Source organism: Atta colombica, unplaced genomic scaffold (assembly GCF_001594045.1).
Source record: "Atta colombica isolate Treedump-2 unplaced genomic scaffold, Acol1.0 scaffold315, whole genome shotgun sequence".
Lineage (NCBI taxonomy): Eukaryota > Metazoa > Arthropoda > Insecta > Hymenoptera > Formicidae > Atta > Atta colombica.
The window spans coordinates 183,942-211,667 of NW_017259421.1; the positions used below are offsets into that span (position 1 = coordinate 183,942).

Consider the following 27,726-nt stretch of genomic DNA (forward strand, 5'->3'; position numbering starts at 1 on the left):
GCCGGCTTCTGGAACACGACTGCGCGACTACACGAACGTCTAATCTGCATGACTAACTATGCAGTTTACCCCTTGCGACTACACTCAAGTTATGCCCGTCGCTGTCGCCCCGTTGCCACTACGGAAATTCGCCGCGTGCCGAAAACGGATCGCGTTATTAACTGGTTACGGATAACCGCAAATGTATTAAATCATTGGTTTTACGACGGTTGTTTGCGTAAATAATTTTATCGCCGTCACACGCGAGTTGCTGTTAAATGAATCATTATTCAAAGTTGTTATCATAATAGTTGTTTTTATGGACTTTTAAGAAGTTTATTATTCGACATGTTGTGATAAAATAATCACGAATGGTAGGAATCGTCATAATAAAATTTTTAAAAGCTTCTATTTATTTTATAATGAAAGAAAGGAAAATAAATTATCGGTGACATTATTTGGACTAGAGAGTAGATACATTTTTAACTTATGCACATTTTATTGATTCAGGATATTAGTATAATTTCTCATGTCAGAATATTATCTGCAAGTTATCTAGAATAAATAAAATGCATTCAAAATTTTTGAAATATCATATTCTACATTTAATATTATATATATTAATAATCCGCAACTTGATGAAAAATAACAGTGGACAGGATAAATCGATTTTCGTCAGCAAACATCTAAATTAATCATATAAATTAATAAATTACATGCAACAATTGCTCTTGGAGACAGATTTATTTATTATAATACGTAGCATGTTAAAATATATATCGCCGTGTTATTATGTTAAAATATCGCAGCAATGGCAGAAATAATCGGATTGACCAATAACGAATGCATAAGTTATTGAATGTATCCGTTGTTGCTTTTTCATTAATGTTTAACAGCATTACTAATCAATTCCAACCATTTAAAATTAACTTTCATGAAGATAATCGAATTTACTAATGATTCTTATCAAGTCCTCAAATTTTTAATTAATAATAAGCTCATGTACGCGTATTCGTATATTTTTACTACTTCATGTTTTATACTACCGTCCGCGTTGAATTTAACTCGAAATACGGAAATGAGAAGGGGAGTTATGGCTCCATGTTGTTTGCTCGAGTTAAAAATTTCTCGAGTTTTCCGCTTTTAAAAGACATGGTTGAAATGGCATCGTGAGCAATGGCGATGAAGGAAGTACGCTCATGCCTTAATTTCCACATAATTAATGGTATTTCGTGAGTAGAACTGCATGTATCTGCATTAAGAGGAAGATGTCGGATGTAATCGCATAAAGAGGAACGGATCGCAATTTTTCCTTTCCTACGTGACCTCCTTGACGTCATTGTTGTCGTCTCGTGTACCCCAATCCTCTCGCTCTATGTTATTAAAATTAATGACGCGATCCAAAACGCTTGTTCTTTCCTTCTGGACGTTAACGTGACGCGTACATTTGTATAACAGACAAAAACAGTCGAATCTTTAATGTTATTCCAATAATTATTAAATTATTAAATTATATTATAAAATATAAAGTTTTAATATTTATCGAGAAATTTTTATTTGATTTAAATAATAATTGTAATCAACCTTTGTTAATTTACGGCTAGCATACTTTTCAAATAGAAAATTTGAGAATTTTCTTCATCATTACATTAATTGAGGCACATTTATCTGCTAAAAGTAGGGAATCGATTATCGACTACTATTGTTTTTATTTTTTAACGGAGCACAAAAAGTCGTGACTTAGATAGAAAGTGAGACTGCCACGTGAACGTTAAGGAAAAGTCGTGACTGTTGGTCGTGTTAACGAGTTTTGTCTAGGTGAGATGTAACAATGGATTACTTTAAAAGTTCTTCGTAGATAGGATGAACGACAAAATTATAGCTGGAGTTAACTTTCGTGAAAGTTTATACGAGTTAACTTGCCTCCGTTCGCCGAAGTCTTCATGCTCGCCGAACGAGCGACGTGCCATGGCGCGCTTTATGGACGTCTGCGAGATCTCATCGTCTTCTTCTTTAATCACTGACAATGTATAAAGTATGTGCATTAACTCCGTTAGCTGCTCCAACAATTTAATACGCCGCGTGAGGATTAATTAGTATCAGGAAGCCTTGATAACGCTGTCACGTTAATACCCTCGAAACTTTCGCTCCGACGAAAATTCCTTCCAGAATTCTATGAAAGCCCGTATACAAGGAGGAAGAATCACGGGGAGTTTCTTGCAGGACACACTGTGTACGTTCTGTGAGAATATAGCAGAAAAATATTTCGCATCCGCGACACACACTAGGAACTCAATTCTCATGCAAATGCAGGACACCCACGCCTCCTCCCCCCCCTCCCTCTCTCTCTCTCCCAATTCCCCTTCTCACTCCTTTGCATCCGACAGCAATCTTTGTTTTATTCCGTATATTTCAGAGAACTGTAAAATATATATACTCCAGAGAAGACTGTCTGCTCCAGCAGGAATCGCGCACATTAAACTTTTGTTGCTTCTCGAGAACCTAAATCTCCTATCTCTCGCCATAAACCTTAATACTCAAATCGATATTCATTTCAAACCATCTTACCAGTATTTAAAACGTGTTTCTGATACGTTTCGAATAAAAGACCTATGCGGTATCTATCTACAAAAGCGAAATGTGGGGCAAACTTACAAGAGAACATCGTCACTGACCCGAACTCATCAATTCGAATAAAACTTTGTGAATATATAAAGCGACTCGAGACACGAATAATGATATGTCTCGCTCGTGTCCTTTAAAGTCTTCAGGTCTAATTTCGAAGTTGAATGAGCGATACTATTTTCTTGTATGCATACCATGAAGATGGAATTATAATGTTCAGAATGACAACAAATTGAGATATTTAATAACGTGTTAAACGCAACAGGAATTATGTAAACAGAATTTTCAGAATCTTTTTTTTACAAGAAATCGATCGAAATACTTTCTAAATTTAATTTTCGACCACAAATATTAATTTTAATCTTTGAGGATAAGTGTTTTCTAACAAAGAAGCTAAAAAAACTTAAAAAAGATCTTGGTTTTTAAGAATTTTTAGACTTGCTGAATTCGACTTTGATCTCAGAGAATTCTAAAATTTCAATTAAAAAAAAATAATCTGATTATATCGCAAAACTAAGTTTTTAAGGAGATTCTTAGTATCGCTGAGTTTAAATGATATCTGAAAATGTTGAATTTTCACAGGATAACTTTCAGTGAAGAAGAATCTAATATCGTAGGGCTTATAATCAGAGTTTGGAAATTAATACTATTTGTGTAACATTGATGAGTTTCAAATAAAATAAAACTGAAAACTTGATGTTACTTCGCAATTAACAGTTTTACAATTTTAATTCTTTAAACTTTTTATATAATAAAATCAGATTATTTTTATTATAAAATTTCTATTCGCCCCATATTGGATTCGCTATTTTGAATTTTTTATTTTTAACCTTTGATTCAAATAAAGCATTATCAAGTTATTTTATAAATCAAGTTTCATAAAAATCAAATAGTTTAAGTAAAAAGTGATGATCCCAAATGGGGTTGCCCGTTCAAAGGATAATTAAAGATTAATTATATTCTCTTAATTAATCAAATACAGTGTTGGTCATATTTTCTGAGAGAATCCTTGGACATGCAATATGACATTTAATCGTACAACGATTACGTTACGAATATGTGAGAAATGTATTACGCATGATGACGCAGCATGGATATCTCGACATCCTGACGAACCGCTATTTCTTCCTGAATTGCGTAAAACAGTAAGTTTTCGTCCGTGGATATTAACCTACTGTCACGCGAGGAATTTCGTCAATCGACTTTCGAAAAGAAATTCGGCGCTACGCGCGAGAACGAAGATATATTCCGAACACGTCTCAAACGGGAGAAGATCCCGTCGAGTCTCGGGAGAAGGGAATTCTTCTTTTCCTCGTTCTAAGAGGATACCACCTTTTCGAAGGAATCGCCTCTGTATGAGCCACGAAAATTGGCGCTTTATAACGCTACATTAACCGGCAATCTTCTCGCCCGTTGCACCACGCGACGAATGGTATCCGCGAATCTGTTTTTGGGAATAGCGAACGATAGGAATGAATCGTCGATAAAACTTTTAATTACTTTCGTCCGAGAAGAAAGGTTAAAGATAAAAGACGCGAACTCATCCAATCGTCGTGATATTTTTGGGAAGTTGCTGCATCCGAGATGATCTTTTTAAAAATAAACCTCGTGTCTCTCGGATCTTTCTCCTTGACATTTTACAAGATACTTAATTTTACAGTTATATGTCGTTCATTTAATTATATACTGTTGTAATGTACTTTGTGTATTAAAATTACATATCGCGCAATTATATCAGATACAGATGCCTGATGGAATTATTCCGCCGCGCTATAAATATTTAATTAATTAATCTTGGCAAAACTTCCCTCTCGTAGTTTATTGAACTTACGGCGGCTTCTCCGTCTTTCTCCTTTTTCACTCCACGAGCTCGGTTATCTCGGTTACTCACGCGGAAGGCTTAATTAGAGCGACCCTTTATACAGTTACAGCGGAGAGCAACGTCGTTAGATCTTTGTTGGACCTTTCGCGATGAAAACAGGGGAAAAGGGACGATACTGCTCGGAGACCGGTAACAAAGTTCGCGAGGCGTGCTCACCCAAGACAGGATGTTACGGGCGACGTGAGTTCTGTTAACTCTCAGAAACCCGAGATACGGCGAGGTAAGTTCCGAGTTTTCGTGTACCGCTTTCCTTCCTTTCCACCGGGTTACTTCATGTCCGTTTCGTCTCCCTCGGCTTTTCTTATTACTCCTTCGAGTCGGTCCCGAAGAGAGTCGCAGATTCGAGAAGCGAATAAGGGACGGCCGCTGGAGAAAGCGATGGAAGCAAATATATTTACAAGTTTTAAGAGAAATATTAAGCGAAGAGAGACTCCCCCGCAGCGATGAGGAGGAAGTTGAGTTATCGGTGCACTTTGCATAATTTATCTCTGCGTAATGCTTTCTTCTCTGCGGGGCTGGAGAGGAAGTTTTCGCATCTTCCGGCGAGACGACATCGATCGAGAGCTCGGGCATTGTTACGTGTGTTTATTCACTACTCCTCGTGTGTCCTGTAAACAACTCGATGCGCATGAACTATCGATCAAACGAAGTGCCATTAAAACATTATATGATATTTTTTGAAATCTATCGTTGGAATCTCAGCATATCACGTCTTACAAGGTATAGCGTAATAAAATAAGTAGAATCAATTCTAACAAACATTTTTATTTGTTGCTTATTTATTGCTGAAAAATTGCCCAAAGAAAAAAAATGTGTTGCTCTGTCAGTTTTCTTAAAAAATTATGTTCAGCTGAAGGAAGATTAAGTTAGAGGAACGATATATACAATAAAACGAAATTGTATTCAACAATAATAATTTGTTATTAATTTGTTGCTGTCCAAATATTCAAGTTTCGAATCTGTTTCTTGCGAAATAAGTGTAAATAATATCGAAAAAACTTTTCAGTGTGCAAGCGATATAAGAGTAAAGTAAAAACTTTGTTGCTTTCTTAACTTTGGTACGAAAAGGTTGTCTGAATTTGTTGCTCTCGAGATATGCAATGTAAAATATGCATTGTAAAATGAAGTCATGAATCGCATCCAATCTCACCTTATCAATGGAGGGTTAAAGTACAGTTCCGATCGGAACAATACACGTATACTTACATATTCTTTCCTCATTTTATCATTTTGACGAATAAAAATCATTCCAGATTTTTATTCCAATATTTGACACTTTAGGAATTACTTTAGTGTCTGTTGGAAATATATGTCTTTTCCGCAAGGAGATATAAAAATGCGACTTAATATTCTGAATTCCACGTGCAGTAGGAATAGAAGACGAAGCGTCAAGAAAAACGAAACGTATTTGCGGGACGTGACGAGATATTGAAAATCTTGCGAAACATCCCATGAGAACATCAGGTCGATCGGCTGTGTCATCAAGAAAAAGACGGTTCTCTATGCAACTCTACGATTTGTTTATATCGCATAAAAACGAGCTGTTTTTGATTGCCACGGGACTAAACGCAGAGGACGTGCCCCGTTATCGCCGTTGAATCCTTTAGCCTAATATTCGCGGTAAATCTTAACGGCAAAGTATGAACTTTATCATCCTGATGGGAAATCGCCTTTGTTCAGCAGTGGCGATAGCAGTGGCTACGGGAAGAGGCTCGAAACGGAGAACGAAAACCCCATGTGCTGAGGATATAAAACGGCTATATTGCCATAGTTATATCGTCGATAAAAGCAGCGACGCGGACGCATGGCAGTATCGTACACGCGGCGCGGCACGCGGTTAATCGAACGGCAACGAGCTCGTGTGCTTCCGAGCTCGTAAACTATAAAAGTGCCACTAATCCGTTTGTACATTAACGCGATGAATCATCGCGCGTGCGGTTCGAGGGAAGAGGCGAAGATGCCATAAAAACCGAGGGTCTACCACCCGCGGTGAAATTGCGCGAAAGGAGAGTGTGGCTTCTAATTGTAAATCGAATAATTAAATGCAGTGTACGATGGTCTAGTTTCATATATATAATCAACGAAAAGAACATAAAATTACGAAATGATCTGGATAACAGCAGTAGGCTACAAACGATCTCATCTTCCATGAGGTCGTACCATTTTATGTGCGCACGATGCAACAAAGGAAATAATAGAGTAAGATAGAATAGTAGAGATTTCCATGTTTTTTTTTTTCTTCTTTTTCGGGTGGGTACATCTCATTTGCAGTTCCGCGACAGCAATCAGTGACCGACGTACAAACGACGAGGGCGCCACGTTTGCGTTTGCGATAAAAGAAAATTTATACCCATCCCTGATCGTGAGCAGGAAATGCGTGAGCAGAATTTCACGCGTCCTTATCGAACATAGCACTTTAAAGCACGTAGCGTGATAGCATCAGATGGCACATACAATGCCACTAAGCTAACCGAGATAGAGACTATTACGCCATTACTGCTATTATTACTGTTACTACAGTTACGCGGTATATGCATAATTGTAATTGTATTAGAGGATACATATGAAATGTTTTGCCTTGTGCTGCGCCGAGCGTTGCGGACAGAAAACTGTTAGACAAGATAAATGCCCACAAAAAGAAATTAGTAGCTCTGAAACGCAAATCTTTTTCATGCGCTCCGCACATAAATCTAAGAACAAACACAATTTTACTTATTTTTACATCATTTTAACATTATCAGAGATTTTCTGAACATTACTATGCAGACACCACAAACAGTAGTGGATCCACAGGGTCATTCGATATTATCGTTGTCGGGTACAGCCGAAATGAATCGCTTCTGCGAAATGATCCTCATGAAGTGAGTCAGTAGTTCAACCGTGTTATCTATCTATAGTGAAGCTACGTTTCGCATCCTAAATATTCATTCATAAATCATGGGATCCCGTTATTCCGAACGAAATTATGCATTATGAATCATTCATACGCGAATTTAAGCCCAAAATTAGATTTGCAAATCTTACAACCACTAAATTCATTGCTATATATAATAGAATAATTGTAACAATATAGCCATAATATAATTATATGATATAACGGATATCTAGATTTATATTGTTAGCAACTAATTTTCATTAATTGTCATTAAATTCAATGAAAAAGAGAATGTTAAGTTAGGATTTTTCGGCTAAAATGAAAAAGTTCTAAGATATATAAATTAGATATCATATTAAAGGGCTACTTAAGCGAAGTTGAGTGGTATATCACTTGTCTTGGAAAAACATCGGGTTATATTGCTACTATATATAATTTTGTACATCTTGAAACTTTTTCATTTTAGCCGGAAAAACAGCCTCTAATTTAACAGCTTTAATTTAATATTCTTCTTTGTCTTTAAAGACCGTTTTGGAGCGATTATGTAGGAAGTCGCGGATGATTATCGTGCACAAATTTTGTAAAAGCATTCTTCAAAGTGAGGTAGAAACATTTCATCAGTAATCTATTCCAATGTACAAAGCGACATAGAAACCTTTGGCGAAATATCGAATACCATCAGTATGCCTTTCAGATAGCGGGACACTAGCACGTACGCCAAATAACCAGGGCAATTCCAGAAATGAAATTCCACCTACGTAGCACTAAATCGTAATTAATATCGTGTTTCCACCAAACTAGCTCGTTAATCAGATTTTATTCCGTGCAAGAACGCATTATTATGACGATCGCATAACCGGGAACGTGGCTCATTACGCAAACGGTGGTCGCGCGGTACATATGTGTACGTGTTCGTGAAAACCGCGTGTGTGAAAGCACTGTTGATAGCGCGAGTGCAGCTGAGGTAGCCACCAAAGGGATAATCCCCTTTCGTAAGAGCCCGACAAGAAAGAATTTATTAATGGAACGTGAGTACTCATTACCCAACGCTTATCAGCGACAGAGATTTGTCGAGCAGTGTAATAAGACGAAGTCTACTAAAAATCATCTAACCAATTCGAAATACGAAGATAGATAATATTCGTAATCGAAAATTAAAATTCTAAAAGAAACGAACGATCTAAAATGCAAAAGTTGTATCATTCATTTAGCACGTGATTTCCAGAATTTTTATGTAAAATTATTTAAACCTTAAAAAAATATTATTTTTGAAGAATATTTAATTCCATTGGCTGCATTTTTTCACGAAGCGATTTAGTTGACAATTATTACTTGGGAATATGAAGATGGTGAACATAGCATTAATAGATTGAGGCATATTAACGATCGTTCTTCAACTTCTCGCGTAAATAGCTGTCTTTTGAGATTTACCAGGATCACGAAGGACAAGACTCTTGATTCGCCCCAGAATCGAAGAGCGAGAAAATGCGGGTGATTTGCTCTCCGTGCCAATCGCCGAGCGGCAGGAGCTTCACGAAGAAGGGCTGTGCCATTTGAATAATTTCACAGGAAATTACCACTTGACACTGGTTGCTCCTAGATCCTGGAGGGATAAGGATTTTCCGACTCTATTTGTCGAGTGCGCGACTCCATTATGTAACAGGGAATATTAAAATTCAAAGGGAGACTCGTCCCGATAAAAATGCGATATCGTAACGAAGGGGAAACGCGATACGGCCGTCCGGCATGGAAAAAAAAAAGAAAGAGAGAACTCGGAAAAGAATGCGATATGATGTAACGAGAGAGCGCATAGCTGTGAAAAGAAGTTCGGATAACGAGTGAGGTAATTACAGCCGCGCTCACAAAATCGCATACGGCAAAATACCCGCGCTTTGTAATCCAATCGGCGTATTCCGTGAATTTGAAAGTGTTCAAGAACATGGCATCGTCGCTTCGTTATGCGATTCGATGTTTTCGTGTATCATGTAAATGCACGCTCTGCGCTGGGACAAAGAGACAGATTCTCTTTTTCCTCCCCTCTTCTCGCTCTCCCTTCTGCCCCAATCCCCGCCATTCGGTGGTCGGACATTGATTCGCGCGTAATATAATCCGAAAGCACCAGAAACAAATGAGCGTATTGAGCGACTGAAACGAAAGAAGACTAAACAAGAGTAAAGATAGAAAATATACGTTAAAAAGAAAAAAAAAAGAAAAGAAGATGATGGGAAGCATGGGACGGCAGAGGAAGGAAGGGTATGACAATGGGTAGTCGGGGGGCTGGTGAGCTCTCAAGGGTTGGCGTTTATTAAATCAACAAAAGCCCCTCGGGGGATGGTTTTCAGATGCGAGTACTACATCTGCTACAGAAAGCTTTCCGTCGTACTTGTCCTACCTCCCACCCTTTCCTCACACCACTATCTCACGTTATCTCTTTCTCTCCTTCATTCCCTTTCACCTCGCTCGCCTCTTCTGGTCTTCTGTCAGTCGCTCGCTTCTCTAACCAGGCTCCTCCTTCGTTACACTTTGCGGTTTGTTCTGGCTGGCGATTACGACACTGATAAGGGGTAGGTTCGCCTCCGGGAGAAAAACCCTTCGAGTAGTCAAAACCAGAAGTACCGCGGCGCTCCTAATGAATTACTTCGGATTTAAGACGCCTTCCTGTCTTTCACCACGCTTCGCCCTCGGCTTTTGTCAAACTTCCGTCATTAATACCGAATCCGTTTTATATATTATGACTAGAGCTCGATTTTATTGACAATTATATATCGCAGTATATATATTTATAAAATATATTAATAAATTAGTAATGATTTAGTTGATATTATTTGCATATTTACACATATGTTATGTTATTATAAAATATGTATTTTAATTAATGTTTTTTTTTCTCAGACATTATTAAAATAATGCAATAAAATAGGTTTCACAGAAACTTATTTTACAACGCATAAAAACATCTATACAAATATTTCTGATTTAATAATATTATAATGTCGCGCCATGAAACTGTTTTATACGTAAGAAGAAATAATGCATGAAAAATTGATAGTTAAAAAAATCGTGTTAGCAGCGAGGAACGCCATTCAAAATATCAGTTGTCTGATAAGAGTTGATTTCTCACGAGCGTTCGTTCATGTGTAATTACTCTTTCAATCCAATATTCCACCGAATGCATTAATGACGCATGAAAATTTATTAAACGGATCAATTATGCGTATTCGAGCGACTCGCGTGTGTCTCCGAGTACATTACCCCGTTCTATTTTCGTTGTCGAGATGCGCCGGTATAAATATTTTTCGCGACGGCATGGCACTGCAAGAACGGTTACCTCGCCGACGTTTGTCGCGACAATAAAACAACGCAGACATCGAATATACCGGACAAGCCGTTATTAATGTGCTGGCCATTTCCTATCGCCACAAATTATTATCCGCATTATCGCTATATCAGATCAGCGAACGGTGAATGTGTTTACATTGCGCGTCACATCGAGACAAATCGATAGCCGCGTGTATTATTCCTGAGCTTGCAGCAAATAAATTTAGAAGATTCTTGGAAATCGATGAAATTCTTAGAAACGAATCTTCAATGTTCCGTCGACACTGTGAATCAATGTATATCATCTGCGAAACTCGTAATCGCGGAAATTAGGACAGTCTCAACCTCTACTAAGGAGTCGCATAACAGTATCGCGATACGTCATCGTCTCGAATTCGCGTTATCGCGGATTGAGCGAGTCTCGCTTAATTAGCATTAAGACTTGAACAGGCATTAAATTGTAAATCCATTCGTTCTTCGCTTAAACGACCGAGCAACGAGATGCTCCACAAAGATGAATCTCGGATGTGCTTTTTAGATTTGCCTGAGAATTTGCGCGTCTTAGTAAGTTAGCCAATTAAGATGGGAAATGAACCAGTCAGAGAAACGATTTTATTGTATGAATAGAAAAGCGATGAATATTATTATTATTATTATTTTATAGTTTAGTAAAATCGTTAGAGCGCTTCCTTCAAGCGATATTAAATAAGTCTGTCTCTAATGTTATATAAAATACATCTTTTTAAATGTATAACTTTGATATATTATTCACCTTCGTCGCTTGCAAAAGTACAAAGAATTATTAGCGTATAAGTCAAAGAATAGAATGGCGTTTTAAATTGTGTACATTGTATATTTAAGTTAATTAAAAAAATTAGTATATTATAATTATATTAGTATATTATAATTATAAGATATGATACGTAAATGCCCAGAAAAATATCATTCTATTGCTATAAAAAACCGGATTACTCAATTTATTTTCTTCCTTTATAAATAATGATTATCTTTAACAAAGAATTTTTGTTATTAATAATCTTAAAATATACTTATTAAAAATTTTAGAAAAATTTATTGCTTAAAACAAGAATTTATATTTTTCTTTTGAAGAATATAAAATTGATCGAAGCAATTTTACATAATAAGCAAATCGAATTTGTTTGAATTTCATATATTTGATTGAAGTATTAAATTTACTAGAATTCAGAATTTTGAATAAATTTGATGCTTTTGATGAACTTATGATTGTGAATATATGAATTTTTGAAATACTTGAAATTGTTATAAAGTAAATATTTTTTTGTAGGTGCATTGACTTTGTGATATGATATATTTGCAAAATAACATAACGTGAAAAAACGTTCACAACAAATATCGTTTGCTAATGAGAAATCGGAAGTTGCATTTGAGGAGCAAATACTTTAAGAGTGTCTTTCATGAAAGAAGATTAAACATTAGAGATCAGACAAACAGGAAGTGGTCTACGGTTGGACAAACTAAAAATTGCTTCGGTAGGTACTTCTTTCAGCACGCTAACCGAAACATATGGAGTGCTTCCGGTTTCCTTTCGAAGCATTGGACAACGAAGGAAAGGCCGCGAGGAGGGTTGAAATATATCAAGTTTAGCGAGGCCGGATGATTGTATAATGTCGACGGTCGGCTTGGGATATGCTTGTAAGGTCGATGAATTTAACACAGGAAACTAACTGTGTATTATGTAATCTTTTCGCACGGCGAGGGAGTCACTGATCCGTCGTAGTCACTGTGCGTTTGCATCCCTTTCCTCGACATTTCAATCTTAACAAATCCACCAACACAATGGCACTCTCCCCGTCCATTCCGTTTCTTCTGCTTTTCACCATCAATATGGGTGCAGCCGTTGTGTATATATACTATATGGGAAAAGAGAAACGGGAGCAAAACGAGAGAAGCTCGTACTCGGCTTCTCTCTCCGGTCCGGGCTAAAAATACTCCTCTTCGCACACTACCCCTCCCATCTTCTCACCCTCTTCTCTTCCCGATCTTTCTCTCTTCCTCTTTCGCTTCGTTCCTCTTCGCTTTTTCTGGATCTCCGTTCCACGCGCTTACCTCGCTCACAGTCCTACCAACTCTGTCCCTCAGTCCCTCTGTCCCTTGCCTGCACCAAACCGTTGCTTTCTCGCTATAAATAAAAAAAGAAAGGAAAAAAGAAAAAATAACGAGAACAGCGCGCGGGTGTCTTGGGCGTAGAATAATTAGAAACGGTCCTCTCTCGACTCGTCCCCAGAAGAAGAAACTGACATCGCGCAAACATTTTCCACCTTGCGCTGTTACCTATTACTGGGTTTTGATAACATGTTGTCTTTCTTCCAATTTCCCTTCTCACAAATCACATTTCAATTATTCGACGATTATGTGTATACGTCACAATTTTACATAATTAGTATTCAGACGCCACTAGAATTATTCACTCAGATTCAGTACGTTCTTTCCTTGGCTCTCCGCCACGTCGCTAAGTCGAGCATTCCGGGAAAGCGGGAATCTAATAAAGAAGGGAAAATATGCTTTAGAGGCGGACGAGAATATATATTTCGAAAGTTCGGCGAGATTAGCGTATTTGCATGAGCGCGCGCACGTACAAGTTGTGTACACGCATCGTTCGCGGTGACTCTATAGGCGATCTTACTTCGCGCAGTACGGTACGTGGCCCCGTTCCACGTCTGGCAAAGTCTGCCTCACCTCCGGCGAAGTTCCAAGACGTTCTGTTGGCGGTGTCTAAACGCGAGAACTTGCCGAGAAATCTACGGTATATTGTGTACGTTGCGCATAAAGTTATATTGGACACTCTGCTACGCTCGTAGTCGCAGTCGCTCATGATTCAGATCTCTGCGGCACTTGCATGGATTGCATAAAAGCTTCAGAATCACTCTTTTCATAGCCGACAGAATGGTACCAATCAGCACTCATTATAATCGCTATTGCCCGTTTCTATCATTGTAAATTAACTTTAATTTCGGTTCTACAATTTATACCCTTCATCATTTTCTAATTTTTAAAACTGATGAATTGAATTGAGATTAAAATTAAACTACATTGATAGAAATGGGAATAAATAAATCTGTTTATTTATATTTATATAAGCTTTTATTTCTTTATTTATTAATTTATTTGTGTATATTTTTTAGCGGCACAATGTTTTATAAATCTGATCTTCAATTATTATTGATAATCGATCTCCGACATTTAATCCAACACCCAGAGAAAAACTTCTTTGATTTAAAGAAATATTTCTTCGCTGTACAGTTAAAAAAAAAAATTTCTTTGATTTGAATATATCATTTCTTCAAATCAAATACATGTTTTCTTTAACTGTATAGCAAAGAAACATTTCTTTAAATCGAAGGAACTTTCTATAAATGAAGATTTAAGAATTATATTTAATAAGAGAGAGAAGTTTATATTTTTTTAGACCTTATACAATTTTATGATGACAACGTATCATTAATATGTTGTCGCTTCTTCTCAAAGATCAAGACGTAAAGTATATCTGATTTTTGGATGCTTGTATAGTGATTATTTATCGAAGTGGTCGTTAGTGGATCTATCCTAGCGTATTCAGATACACTTACATCGCAAGCTGGCGCTCACCGAAGATATTTTTGGGTCGCCCTATGTGCGTTGGATGATTCACGCTACGGGAGAGAAGACGCTGAAACGTCCAAAGAAATTCTGTCGGGGGATTTAAAGATGGATGGAGTATCGCATGAATACCCCTCAAAGCTCATCCACGAAATAGTACACAAAGTATCTTAAACGATACGTTTATCCCACGGCTCCGTTATCGGTCATATGAACTGTTGGTGACGAGGAATATCATTCTTTCCTGTCGCTGTTATGAAGTCTATTAGCATACGGGAAATAGGCAAACTTTCGCATACCCCAAAGTGGCTTTTGGCTTGCTGATGGCTTCGAGACAATTCCTCTCTCACGAATAACCTGAACTTTCGACGTGTATCATCGTCGCCGAATAAAAGCGACGATGTGAGGAAACATATTATGGAAAACATATGGCCGTAATAATCCCACCGTTCGTATGAAATAAAAATCTGAATATCGATTGAGGCTCTTTTTGACGGGAGAATAATTCATCATCACGGAAATATTGCGTCAGTATACATAGTGTCAATGCGACACTTTGCGTACTATTATAATGAAAGAGCTACTGTTATCTACGCGCGTTATTACAGATAATTAAATGATACATCTATGTCAAATATAATTTCGCTGATTTTTTTTTTTTTTAATATTTTAGCAAAGTGGACATAATTTTGACATTGTTGAAATATATTTTTAAACTTGAAAATAAATCCGTTATATAATCGAAATAATCGAAAAGTGTCGCGAAATTGTTTTATGTTATTGTGATATATTATTCAGAAAATATTTCGCGTTTCCGCAAACGACACAGACATTTATAAGATTTTCCTTGTTAACTGATGTAATTTGCTTTACGACTGAAAAAAGATATTTGCTCGCCATTAGCGTAGCGTCTGCCGTGCATTAGCGACGCTATTATTATCGTGTTTGCCTTGCAGATACGCGCGCGGTAACAGCGCGTCTCTTTGTTCCTGGCGAATATGTTGCACAGACAAGTTGCGAACTCGTAACTGCAGAGCAAAATGCGTATTTATTCCCGGTTTACTTATAACTATGAGTTTATATTCGATTTCTCCGATGTGTGCGACTTTGTGGAACGTATCATTTTTTTTATCGCAAATACATGCAAATTGAAACACTATCCTTTTATTAAAATCCTTTTATTCACTTCGACTTAATGCTCAATATGAATTAAATGCCATTATTTTATTTTTGTCTTATGAAATTCAATAAACAATAAAAATTCATAAGTATAATATCATCTGAGGAATCTGTCTATTTCTGTGTAAGCAAGATTTATCTTTATACTTACGCGCTGTAAAGAGTGTAAGGGATATAAAAAAAATATACGGCATATCGTGTACCTAGAGTCGATAACGCTTTAAAAAAACATGATCGCGCGTGGTTGCGTGCGCCTCCACTTAAATCCGGAGTTCAGGAACTAGAGATAAAAAGGGGAAAAAGGTGGAAGGAAAATACCGAGGTTGAGAAGAAGAGTAGCGACGGAAAGAGAGGAAAAAAATCGAATTAAATCGACCGGAGCCATGAAGGAAAAAGCAACGGACGGTGTGCGGCAACAGTTTTACGATTCAGGCGCGCGACTGAAGGAATGGCAGAAACGACGGGGGTGTATATACGGCAAGAGGACGAAGCGATGCGAATTCCATTCCATTAGTCGGCCGTTAACGATCGAACGTGTTCACTCGTCCGTGTGCACGCAGGATATATCCACGGAGAGTTCTTTCGTGGAGGTCCTGCGGAATGTAGAGAGAAACCTGCTACCATCCTCTGTTCCCTCTGACCCGAACTACCCCTCGGGCCTCGTTTTTCCCCTACCCGCGATTTCTCCCTGAAACGGCGTAAAGGATTTTCGATTACGTTTTGTCGCCGCTTTTGTTCCGCTCTGTTCTGTTTCGAGCCCACTTGACGTGGCTCTTTCGTATCACGTAAAAAAAAGTCCTCGTGTCCCTTCTCCGATTCCTTATTTAACCGACATTCAATCCTCTTTCCCGGGGTCAACTTATATATATATATATAAGTTGACCCCGGGAAAGAGGATTGAATGTCGGTTAAATAAATATATATATATTTTTTATTTTTCGTGTCGCGCCCTTCTTATTTGCAAATTTATATTCTTGTGAAATTAATTTCGGATTAAGTCGCAATGTATAATTATTAAACTTATCGCCAAGTAAATATTGATTTCGCAGTCGCAATTAAAATAGATAAATATAAATACCTTTAGATATATTCGTTATTTAGTAAACAAAGAATCAGGCGATCAGATATATAAAACTTCGAAGAAAAGTTTTCGAAAAAAGAGTAATCTATTCGATTATACAAGAGAATTAATTATAAAAATATAATTGTGATTAATTGTTATTCGATGAAATGTTTCCTTTGTAATAAAAACTCTTTGGAGTGAAATCTCATTCTGGAGTGAAAATTGAGCCAGTCTTGAGGAGTGGCTCAATTTTCAATCTTTAAGAGTAAGATTTCACTTTCCAGAATGAGATTCATTCTAAAAGTTTTATTAGGGAGTCTTTTTTTTTATTTAATTCGCTCATATAAAAAGTACAATTATTAACTTTGTATGTTCGAACAAGATATTTCAGAAAGTAATTTGGAGTCGCAGAACATTATTGTCAGCGTACGAAAACGATTTGGTACAATAGAAGAACAAAACGTGGCCAAGGTAGGGAACCGCAGCTCTTCGGATTCTCCTCATATCGTGCCCGCCGAACGCGGTTTCTCGACTCCGCTGGAGCTTGGAAATTGAATTTCGGTGGCGCGCGCGCGGCTTTCTAATTCGAATTTGAGGTTTCTCGCGGAACGCTCGTACATTCGACGAAACGGCCGGATCAGGTCTAACGGCGGGATTTATTCGACTTCACGACGGAAGAAAGGAATGGTTGGTGCCAGCCGAGGTGGGAAGTGGGTCGGATACGAGGCGAGGCGAGGCGAGAACGAAGAGAGGGTCGCGACCACAGACACCAACCGAAAGCGCGAAACTATAGAGACTAACTGGTAGTGAGAGGGGATGCGAGGGATTTATGGACCAACGAAGACTTACGACACCTGTTCGTATATCTACAGGGTGACGTCCAACTAAAAGCGATCAAGATTAGATTGGTTTGCAATTGACATAACAGTGAACAAAACCTATCGTTTAATACTCGATTATGTTATAGATTTAATGTGAAGTCTCAGATAACGGATATTTTGAATTAGTCGAAGGAATTATTGAAATAAAAGTCGCGGTAGCTCTCGGGACACCTCGTGTATATACATGGCATCCTCTGCAGCCATTTCGCGGGCATCCATGCACAAGCGACGACATTTCAAATTCGCGTCAGGCGCGACATCACAGACGACTGCAAACGCCAGCGGCGTCATGCGATAATTCCCAACTTCTCCAATTATCATTTCATCCCCCCTCCCCCCCCCCCGTCGTCTTCGCGCCACCGGAGAAAGGAGGTCGAAAGAGAATAAACCTGGGAAATAAGATTCAGGCTGACGTAGCCCGAACCGCGCGACCGGCCCGCAAACCGTCGCGTCGGGAGAAATAAGTATTCGCCATGATCGGAATCGTGCAAGACCTAGAGGGATTTGATCGAATTAAAGTTTCGGCAGTGACGCACGAAAGACTGTCGTTCACTGGGGGAATCGATGAAACGCGAATAGCAGCTCCTCAGCAGGAAGAAGAGAGAAAGCTCGAGAGAAAGATCGAGAGATCTTATTAAGGTGACATTGCTCGACTACGCAGCAAATGATCGCGTTACTCGCGAATCGCGAGAATCGTTCGAAATAATCAGAAAAATCTCGTTCTTTTATCGACGGGATTCGAATCGCACCGAGAACAATTTAATCTAATTTTCATGACGCCGCGTTCAATTAAAACTGCATTTGATACGTATGTAAAGAGGCAAAGTATTTTCGACGTGCCGTTTTACATTTCAATTTTCACTCGAAATGCGAGCCGGATTCAAATGCGTCGCAAATGAGACATCAGCTTTTAAATTGGATGATAACTGTTCTAGAAAAACAGCTCTTGGCACGTGGAATTGCTCGATTTTCTGCGAATTTTCCATACGAATTACTTAGGCTTTTATTCACCACTTAAGGCTTTTATTCACTACTGCAGCCGAGACTGCAACATTAATCCTAGAATAATAACTGTAAATTCTTGTGAGTATTAGATATTATGGTTATGATAACATAAGAAACGTGTATCAACTGTGATAATATATTTAAGACGGATAAGATAAAAAAGTAATAATAAGGATAAAAGGAAAAATAGGAATAGGAAAATAAGCAATTGAAGCAGAATATCATATAAGAAAGGTATAGGTGGATAAATGAAATAGGAATAATATAAGTCAATAATACAAGTCCCCTTCTCTTAACTTTATGTAAATGCTGAAGAGAATACAACCTATTCTATTTTAATCATAAATTCTTCAATGTTTTAATCATCATTACTATACAAGTTTTGGAAGGCGAAAAATAAAACGTATTTCTCGGTCTTATACAAAATATGTATAATCTGCTTAAAAATATCAAGCGGAACATGTGTAAAAATTACGAAAATTGTCCCGGACACTGTGCTCTATGGCGTTCCTGAGTCACAGTTGTCGGATATTTCTTTCGCAATTGACACTAATTGACGCTGCACACAAACTATAACTTACCGATCAGCTTGCCGAACTGCGCTGGAGGCTTCCACTCTGGATAATGTCGTGGGAATCGCGCTCTCGACCAGTAGGTCCTCAGCATGACCTTGTAGAGCGCCAACTTGTCCTGCTTGTCCTGCTTCTCTTGCCGGTCCTGGGCGTACGAGCCGCATTGGCTGTGCACGGAGAGGAATCTCGTGGCGAGCAGAAGCAGCAAGAGCACCGACCACCGGTGCCACGTGCCACGGGACATCTGCGGGAAAAGAGAAAAAAAAAGAGGATAAAAAAGATCGTCGTCAAACGTCTATCAACTTGGTTGCTACCATCATACGTGAACGTTTCCGCGTGTACGTTGCATTCTTGGAACGCTTTGAAACTGCGTACGATGAGGAATTCGAAGTGCGAATGTGCGCCAGGAACGTTATTCTCGATAGTTTTTCGAGCGTGTTTCCAACAAAATATTAAAAGAAACGTGAAACTTTTCTAAAGTGCTCCGCACAAGGAAACGTCAAGAAAAGATAAAGTTGCAGAACGACCTACAAGTGCAACTACTCCGAGTAGTAATTCCTACCATTACTACTACACGATATACCATCCGGAGAAAATATAAAGCTTATCTCTTATCGGGGAATGGACTGAAATAGAATAAAGTAGGGTAACAATTCATCATGTCCTGGGGCCGCGCAATTATCTGATATTTCCGTTGATGTTGCCTCGTTTTATTAACGACAGGACAGGCGCCTAGCCATTACATGCGTCTTGCATAATCACGCGTTATCGCGAGATTTGAATAAACAGCGAAGAATAAAAGTAAAATACACGTATAAGACTTCACTTATCTTCACTTATAAATATTTTTTTAATTTTTCGACAAAAAATTGGATTATTATGAATTAAGCTTTTAATTTAATATTTTACTGTTTTCATGAAATTTTCAGGAAAAGATTGATTCTAATTTTATCGAAAGATTCGTCATTAGAATCAAATGCTCCTGAAAATCAATCTCGAGTATGATAACGAATGCATGTCCGGGAGGACATATATGGACATATATGGAGGCACATATGATAATTCAGAATAACAGTGCCTACGGAAATGGATGTGCACTGCCTTGTATTGTTAAGCAGCTCCACAGTAGTAACCCGGTTTCGGCGCGGTAAACAAAATTGATCCGCAGGCATGTCGACGAAAGAGAGAAGACGCGCCGCGCGTTTCCTCGCGTAACTGCTGAATAATTCAGATGGCGCCAAGAGCTCGGTACGCGCGGAGGCGGGAGAGGTTAATTCCAGGGTTCTTTTACACGGATGCAATCAAAAGGATAACGCAGTATTATCGCGCAGGCGGATAAAAATGACACTCGGTGAACCCGCGCCGTTACGTTCCTTCATCCATCGTATAAGAGCACATGCCGATTTCTTTCCTAAATGAATCCATTATAACCTTGATGATAAAAAGAGAGAGGTCGAACGTTTTTCAATTATCATCTTATCCTTGGAAACGATCAGGAAAAATGTTCGCCGTAAAAACCGCCACTATCGCCTGCTCTCGCATACGTATGCTCCTCCCTCGCATAAATCTCGCTTTAAAACTCCGTAATCTACGTAATACGTAATCTACTGATTGAAGATCGGGAATCAGGTTGTTCTTCTTCCCAGATGATTATGCGAAATTGCATAGGTTACGCGATCATATCCCGCGAGCGAGCAAGTGTGCTCCTCGCATGTTTACGTATGCAGATCTGCGCGCGTTCGAAATTCAAATCGTATTCGAATCGTTTTTGCTCGGCCGACAGTACTCAGATCGCAAGCCGTCGAGATTTCGAACCGGTGGCGACGTTCCCGGATTTAGATTTTTTTAGCTGACCACTCGACTTTAAGAAAAATTTCGTCGCATCGTAAAACCGTTCCAATGTGAATTGACGAACTATTATGCTATTCAATATTTTATAAAGTTTCTTTATCAAATAGAATTTGTAAAATATATATTATTTTAAATTTATAATCATATGTATACTATTTTCGTATATAATATTTTCAAAAGTATTCTGTTATCTTTACATGTGGAAATATGTATTTATATGCAAATCATTTGATTATTAAAAAATTACAGGCATTCTTTTCTAAATAAACATATGAGGTTTTAGAATAAAATAGTAATTATTTTTGCTCTACATATAAGTAATAAAATTGTATGACAAAATTCTAAAATAAATGATATTTTAAGCGGCTCCTAGACATTCAATGTAATTGTGCATTTTGTATAATTGCCCCTTTTAATAACTCAATACAAACAATCTGAGAGTTCAATGTAGTTTTCAATAATATTTTGCAATATCAAATATTGTGTAATAATATTTAGATATTTTAGCTTTAGATATTTTAGTTTTAGATATTTTTATGGTCAAATTCCATATTGGTTGCCACTCGTATAAGGCATTGAATTGATGGTTATTAATAATCATTCATGAGAAATGAGAGATTTGTATAATATCTCTGTGGCACATAAGTATCTTTATGACATAAATATTGAATATCTTATACTCAGGAATATTGCTCGAAAATATTACTTATTTATAGTAACGCTTAGAAAAGCTTCTCTCTGTAAATATAACGTTTTAAGTGAGCCTTCTGTATCTCACCGCTAGCCTTTCTGGCTAAAAAGTAAATAAACAGTTAATGAAAAGCACACGGAAAATATTTATATCCTTGCGCGAAACTCTTCGCGAACTTCGAATCCACCGCTGAGCATTTTCCTTCGCGTCGGATACAGCGAAATAACTACAGAATTTTCGATGTTCATCATTATTTAGTACATCTTTTCAATTCGGTATTGATCACAATGCGCTACGCAATTGTGAGAAATCGGATCCGAGGAAGACACAATTCAATGCATTCTGTATTATTCGCCGTCTTGTTGTGATATAAATAGTTTTTATTATTAGAAACCTCTTGTATGTATTTGATACAGAATGCAAAAACACATATAATTTTTTTATAGAACGTTCTCTAGGACTCAACGTTTAACTTTGAATTGATTGCAAGAAATATTCAATCTTCTTAGTTTTAATAGAAGTTTCATTAAAATTTCAACTTGTTATAAAATTATTTAATAAAATTGTTAAATCATGGGAAGGAAACTTATCACGTTACTTTCTCTTTAATAGGTAGACTTTTCGAAATGTTCTGATATTACTTTGTTTCTTGCAAAGAATAATATTGATCAACGAACGTTTTATTTTTTTACATTAAATGAAACAGTGTTACAGTATCTTTTATATTGATTTCAAATCTATTTGCCAATTTATAAAGAGGGCAAAAGTTTTGAATAACATACCTTCTTTAAATTTTTTTAATTAGATATAAATAAATAAGATTCGTAGCTACTTGAGTTTAACATAATTTTCTATTCATTTTAGAAGAATTCAAACAAAAATAAATCAAGTTTAATAAATAAATGTAATGTATTAGGCTCCGACGAATAAAATTCAAATAATTAATATATAAAAAGAATGCATGCTCAATATTATACAATATTTATATGTAAAATAACAATAAAGAAATATACATATAGACATATTTCGACCTTTTTACATCATCTTCAGTGTGATAAATATTTTAATGCAGATTTTATACAATTTAATATCTTTTTAAATTTGACCTCAGATTTTCATCAAGATTTTTACGCTTCGCAGATTGAATTAATCATAATTTCTTATGGAGAATGTGTGTGTGTGTGTGTGTGTGTGTGTGTGTGTGCGTGCGTGCGCGCGTGTGTGTGTGTGTGTGTGTGTATTATCCACATGTAATCTAAATTGAACGTCTGAATCTCTAAGTCTAAATAAAAAGTAAATAATTTTTAATTAGGAAAAAGATGTAACGAGCTATTGATAACAAAATATATAAGTTAAAAAATATTAGTTATCAAAAATTAGAACTCATAGAATAAATGTTAATCTCATTTTTATAATTAGTATAAAAAATGCATAAAAATTATCCAACATTATCTATTTAACAAAATCATTGTGAATCAGTGTAATATGCCTATTTAGTTTCATTCTATTCTCTAAAATGCATCGCGCAGAAATGGAGCTCTCTGGTTATGGTCGTTCTTCTATTATTTTTGCACGTGAAAACATGCGGGAAACATCTCTCTGGAGACCGTCCTCAATTCGCGGCTCGCGTCACTAACACGTTGCGTAAAAATCTGTAATTATAGTTCACTCTGAGAGTCGAGCTCGACGACGGAACGCAGAGCTGGAAGTAGTTTCGCCGGAGAGAATGGTTCTTGCAACCAGGAGTAACTGGGGCTGCAGTGAAACATTATTTAACCGAGTTCCCGCGAGCCACCCCCGCGAGCTGCAGCGGTAGGTAACTGAAAATTCCTTTTTGCTTTACAATTCATTATGTTTCATTACCGGAGTCGGCGGCGGGCGGACACACACGGGCACGAGTTATGTTTCTTGCGAGCCGACACTCTGCGGGCTCTGCATTCTCGCTCGGTCGTATTGCGAGATCTATAATACATCGTTCGTTTTTTAGCCCTGGTGACCCTATTCCGTCGTCATCGTCGTTGTTCTCGGAAAGTAGAAGCGACGGCGACCAAGGGAAATGCGACAGTGGTGTACAAACGATCGCGGATGACGAAGAGTTTCAGACTTGGGGCCCGTCGCTAGTTTTCCCGGGTCGAGTGGTTGATTAATTTAATGGCCGCGGGGGCTGATTTCTCTCCTCTTTTGCTTTCTCTCTTTTTCCCTTGTATCTTTCGTTGGTTTGTTAGCGCGAATCTCCGTCTCAGTGTCTTCGAACTTCGTCTTTCCGCGCGCGCTTTCCGGTAAGCAACAAGTTGTCGCAAATCTGATTACTTGCTGGCACGTAAATAATGAAAAGCCCGGGAATCTTGTCCGAAAAGAAGAACTTTGCATGAATTTGTAAGGACAGCGCGTAATGTTTTCCAGCCAATCTTGTCAAAGAATAAATTGATTATCATTCGTAAACTCAAAACTCTTCGAGAATAAATGAGAAAATAATCATTTATTTGAATTTTTAACGTAACCCCAATATTTTCATTATTTTTATTTATATTGGTTATCTTATTACGCTTTTGAAATCAACTTCTTTGTAATCTCAATGTAACTTGGTGATCATATTATTTGTTGAACATTCCATATAATTCTGCGGAAACTAAGTTTTCGTACGACACGTTTCGAATAATTAGCTTTGGAGAATTAATAGTCACGCGTTGAATCTGAGACGGAACCACGTTACTGGTGCGGAGCCGGAGCGAGTTCGGATTTAGGGTTCCAAACCGTAGTTAATGGAATCTCCCCTCGCCAAAATCTGAGCTGCGCATCGCGCGAATACGTAATAGTTACTGCGTAATAATAATCTTAACTCACGGATGTAACTCGGGTTACCGAGACTCGCATCGGACACCGCACGTATTAAATATCATTGTCGGTTAAATGAACTATATAGTTAATAAATTGATATATATTACACACATGGCTTTAAAAAATCGAGAAACTAAATTGAGATATAAATTAGAATGGCACAGAGTCGAAATTTATGTCATTTCAAACATTTATATATATATATATATATATATGTGTATATATAAAATAAATTTATATATATAGTAAAAAATATTTTGTAATTATGTTAAAACCGATTTACTAAAGTCCTCATTAAAATTTTGTGTTAAATTTTTAACATATCCGAGTATTGACTTAACATTATGAGATTATGTCATTTAATTTTTGATGAATTTATGTTAAATTGACATCCAACATTTCTTAGTGTCAAATTAATGTAATTTATAAGTAATTAAATAACATAAAAATGATATAAAAGTACTAAATTTTCAAATAGAAATTTCAAAACAAGTAAAATACATGTTATGTTAACTTAACAAAAATGTTAATATTACTAAAAAATATGTTTGTACAGTTTGCTCACAAACTGTGCCAGTTACATATTTTATTTTAATTTTTTTACATATTATTTGGGCTACTTTCTACATATTCATTTTGTATTAAATTTATACAAAAATTTGAACATTTGGTAAAATAATTGGTTAAATTAAACTTTCAAATTGTGCAAAATCATACTGTTAATTAATTTCATGAATTAATGGCAAAAAAGAGGATCTGATATTGAAATTTTTATTATTGGTATATAAAGTATCGTGGAAAAAATCGCGTAGTAGCGGAACGCGCGACATTCTATCAGTGAGCTCGACAGATGGAGAAAAGTAGAAACCACAAACACGCCTCAGACAGGAGGAAGTGCAGTGGCGATCGCTAGCGATGTACCGACGATGTGGAATTCTTTTTCGTGAAAGGAGCGCCTTCGATCTCCTGTTTACTAGCTCGATGTTGAGTGAACAAGTCGGTCGAAAGAGTCGAGCTTATTCGCGTAAAAGAAAGAATGTACGAATGTTCTCCAAAAACAAATTAACTTTCAACGCAAATCGTTTCTGTTCGTTCGATGTATCTGCCAAAAAAACTTATCAGTAGGGTTTCAAAAGCACTTTGAAAAGTGCAAAAGCGAAAGTGCCTTTTTACGGAATTTAGGCTTGAGGGAAAGAATCGATATATAAGGGAAGTGCTTCGTGCTTTAGAACTGAGATGAGGGATCCTGTTCCTTATTAAACACACGAAAGGTACGCATGAAAAGTTGGGATCAATCTCATGAAGCACGCGAAAGCTACACTTTTAGCGCCTCAACGATCACCGATCAAATTTCAAAAATTACAAATCGCAGAGGATGTTGCACTGATACCAAATGACATTTTTAGAAACGTTTGATAAAAACCATGTATCGAGATAAAATCAGTCATTTGCACTGTGCAAAAAAATCGATACTATGTACATCGCAAATCCATACGTGTCATAAATGCCTTCATATGTGTGATCATAATTTAATTTTCCATATAAAAATAACGCACTTTATTATTGCTTACGCAAAGATGCACATTTAATTATTTAAACGTGTAATACAGTTTATTTTTACACGGAAATTTAAATCACACCCACATACATGAAGGTACTTGATTTTTACACAGTTGTGAATTTGCAATGCACTTGAATTTTGTGCATACATGTGTGACATATGTGATTTTTCTCCACACCATTTTACCTTTCCGACACCTTCGGCGTCTCGCTCCCACCCTCCACAAGTCTACAACCCCTTTCTTTCCGGATTCCGAATTGGCGTGGGAGGACGACGAAGTGGACAGGAATACTCGTGAAACACCTCTCACACGTATATATCACACAGACATCGCGAGATCAAGATTTCGTATTGCGTATCGCGACGCGCGGGAGGGAGGAAGAGAATGTCGAGCGACACAGGTACGACGTGAAGTGATTTTCTTTTAATCCCTCCTTTTTCCCCGGCCGATCGCTCAGAATTCGCGAATTCGGCCTCTCGGCCGAGGAGGCGCCGCAACGACGGCGACGGCGACGCGCACGAATTTGGTCACGGAAAGCGGGAGAGGTTCTCACGTTTCACGACGGCGCGCGGCCTCCTCGTCCACCGCGAATCCCCCTTTTCGCCGGGCACAAGAGTCGAGAGTCGGGAGTCGGGACCGATGCGCGACGTTGACGGATCCTCCTGATTCGAGGGTCGCCGCGGTACTGTGAGCGACTGTGAGCGAGCGCGGCCCGTACACCGTACACCGTACAGCGTCGCGCGCATCCGCAAGTACGTTAGTACGCAACTACGAGCCACCTCACCCCCTTTATCGCTCGACTTTAAACTCGCGCTCTCCCGATTCTACCACTGGGACGCATTAATTTTGCGCTCATTTTCCCTGAGAAACGGCGCTTATCATCTGGCGGAGGATTATTTGGACCCAACTTCTTCGAGTCATCGACAATGAAAAGAAATGAAGGGAAACCCATTCACTGAAAGTTTTAACGCGACTTTTGTAGGTGTAAAAAATATTATCTCTCTAACATCATGTAATTAATGCCCAATTTCTTCACTTCCAGATAAGTTGCGGATAACCTTATCTAAGAGATATCTCTTGGTTAAAGTTATCTAGAGATGAAGAGATTGGGCATAAGTTCGATATGAAATATAAAAAATATGTTCTCTCTAACAATATTATATAAATAAGTTCAATATAAAATATCCTTCAGATGCATAAATTGATAATACGGCAGTAATCAATAGTTTTACTTCAATCGGATAAAGGATAAATAAACAAACAGAAAATGTAAATAATTATAAATTTTAATAATTTTGTTACGAATAAAATAATTAACGTGGAGAAGAAAAAAGGAATGTGTCAATGGTCTTACATTGATTATCGGATGTGAAGCAATTGATAAATGAATAAATAGAAAATGAATATGAACGATCATAAATAAATTATAATTTTGTTACGAATAAAATAATACAATTACGAACAAAATTATTAACGTGAAGAAGAAAAGAAAATTGGTTTTAATAAATCGTATAGACTGCAAATCGTATAGACGTGCCGCGGTCGACTGCAAACGTATTACAAATTCGATTAGTTTATTATGCATTGTTAATGTCTCGTTATTAAAGGTCCTTTATTTTATCCTGCGAATGTGCACCGCGATTGTCGACTTCGGACGTAATATTTGATATTTAAGTGCATTGGAAGAATATAAGATATAAGTGCAATCCTTCAGCTGTATTGCGTAACAGAATGTCTGTTTTTATCTCTGCATACTTTTTTCTTCTTGCTTATGTAAAAGCAAAGTC

The 27,726-nt window shown here is 37.4% G+C and overlaps 1 protein-coding gene across 1 annotated transcript in view; it reads right to left on the bottom strand.

Moving 5' to 3' along the window:
* Nucleotides 1–26,605, bottom strand: part of LOC108690345 (spondin-2) — a 172,581-nt gene extending 145,976 nt beyond the window's left edge. The window contains exons 1-2 of the mRNA XM_018197591.1: nt 26,125–26,605; nt 19,007–19,241 (exon numbers count right to left, since the gene is read on the bottom strand). Of these exons, the coding sequence (XP_018053080.1) occupies nt 19,007–19,241 (235 nt within the window). The 5' untranslated portion in view covers nt 26,125–26,605. The remainder of the gene's footprint in view (nt 1–19,006; nt 19,242–26,124) is intronic.
* Between the last annotated feature and the right edge of the window lie 1,121 nt (nt 26,606–27,726).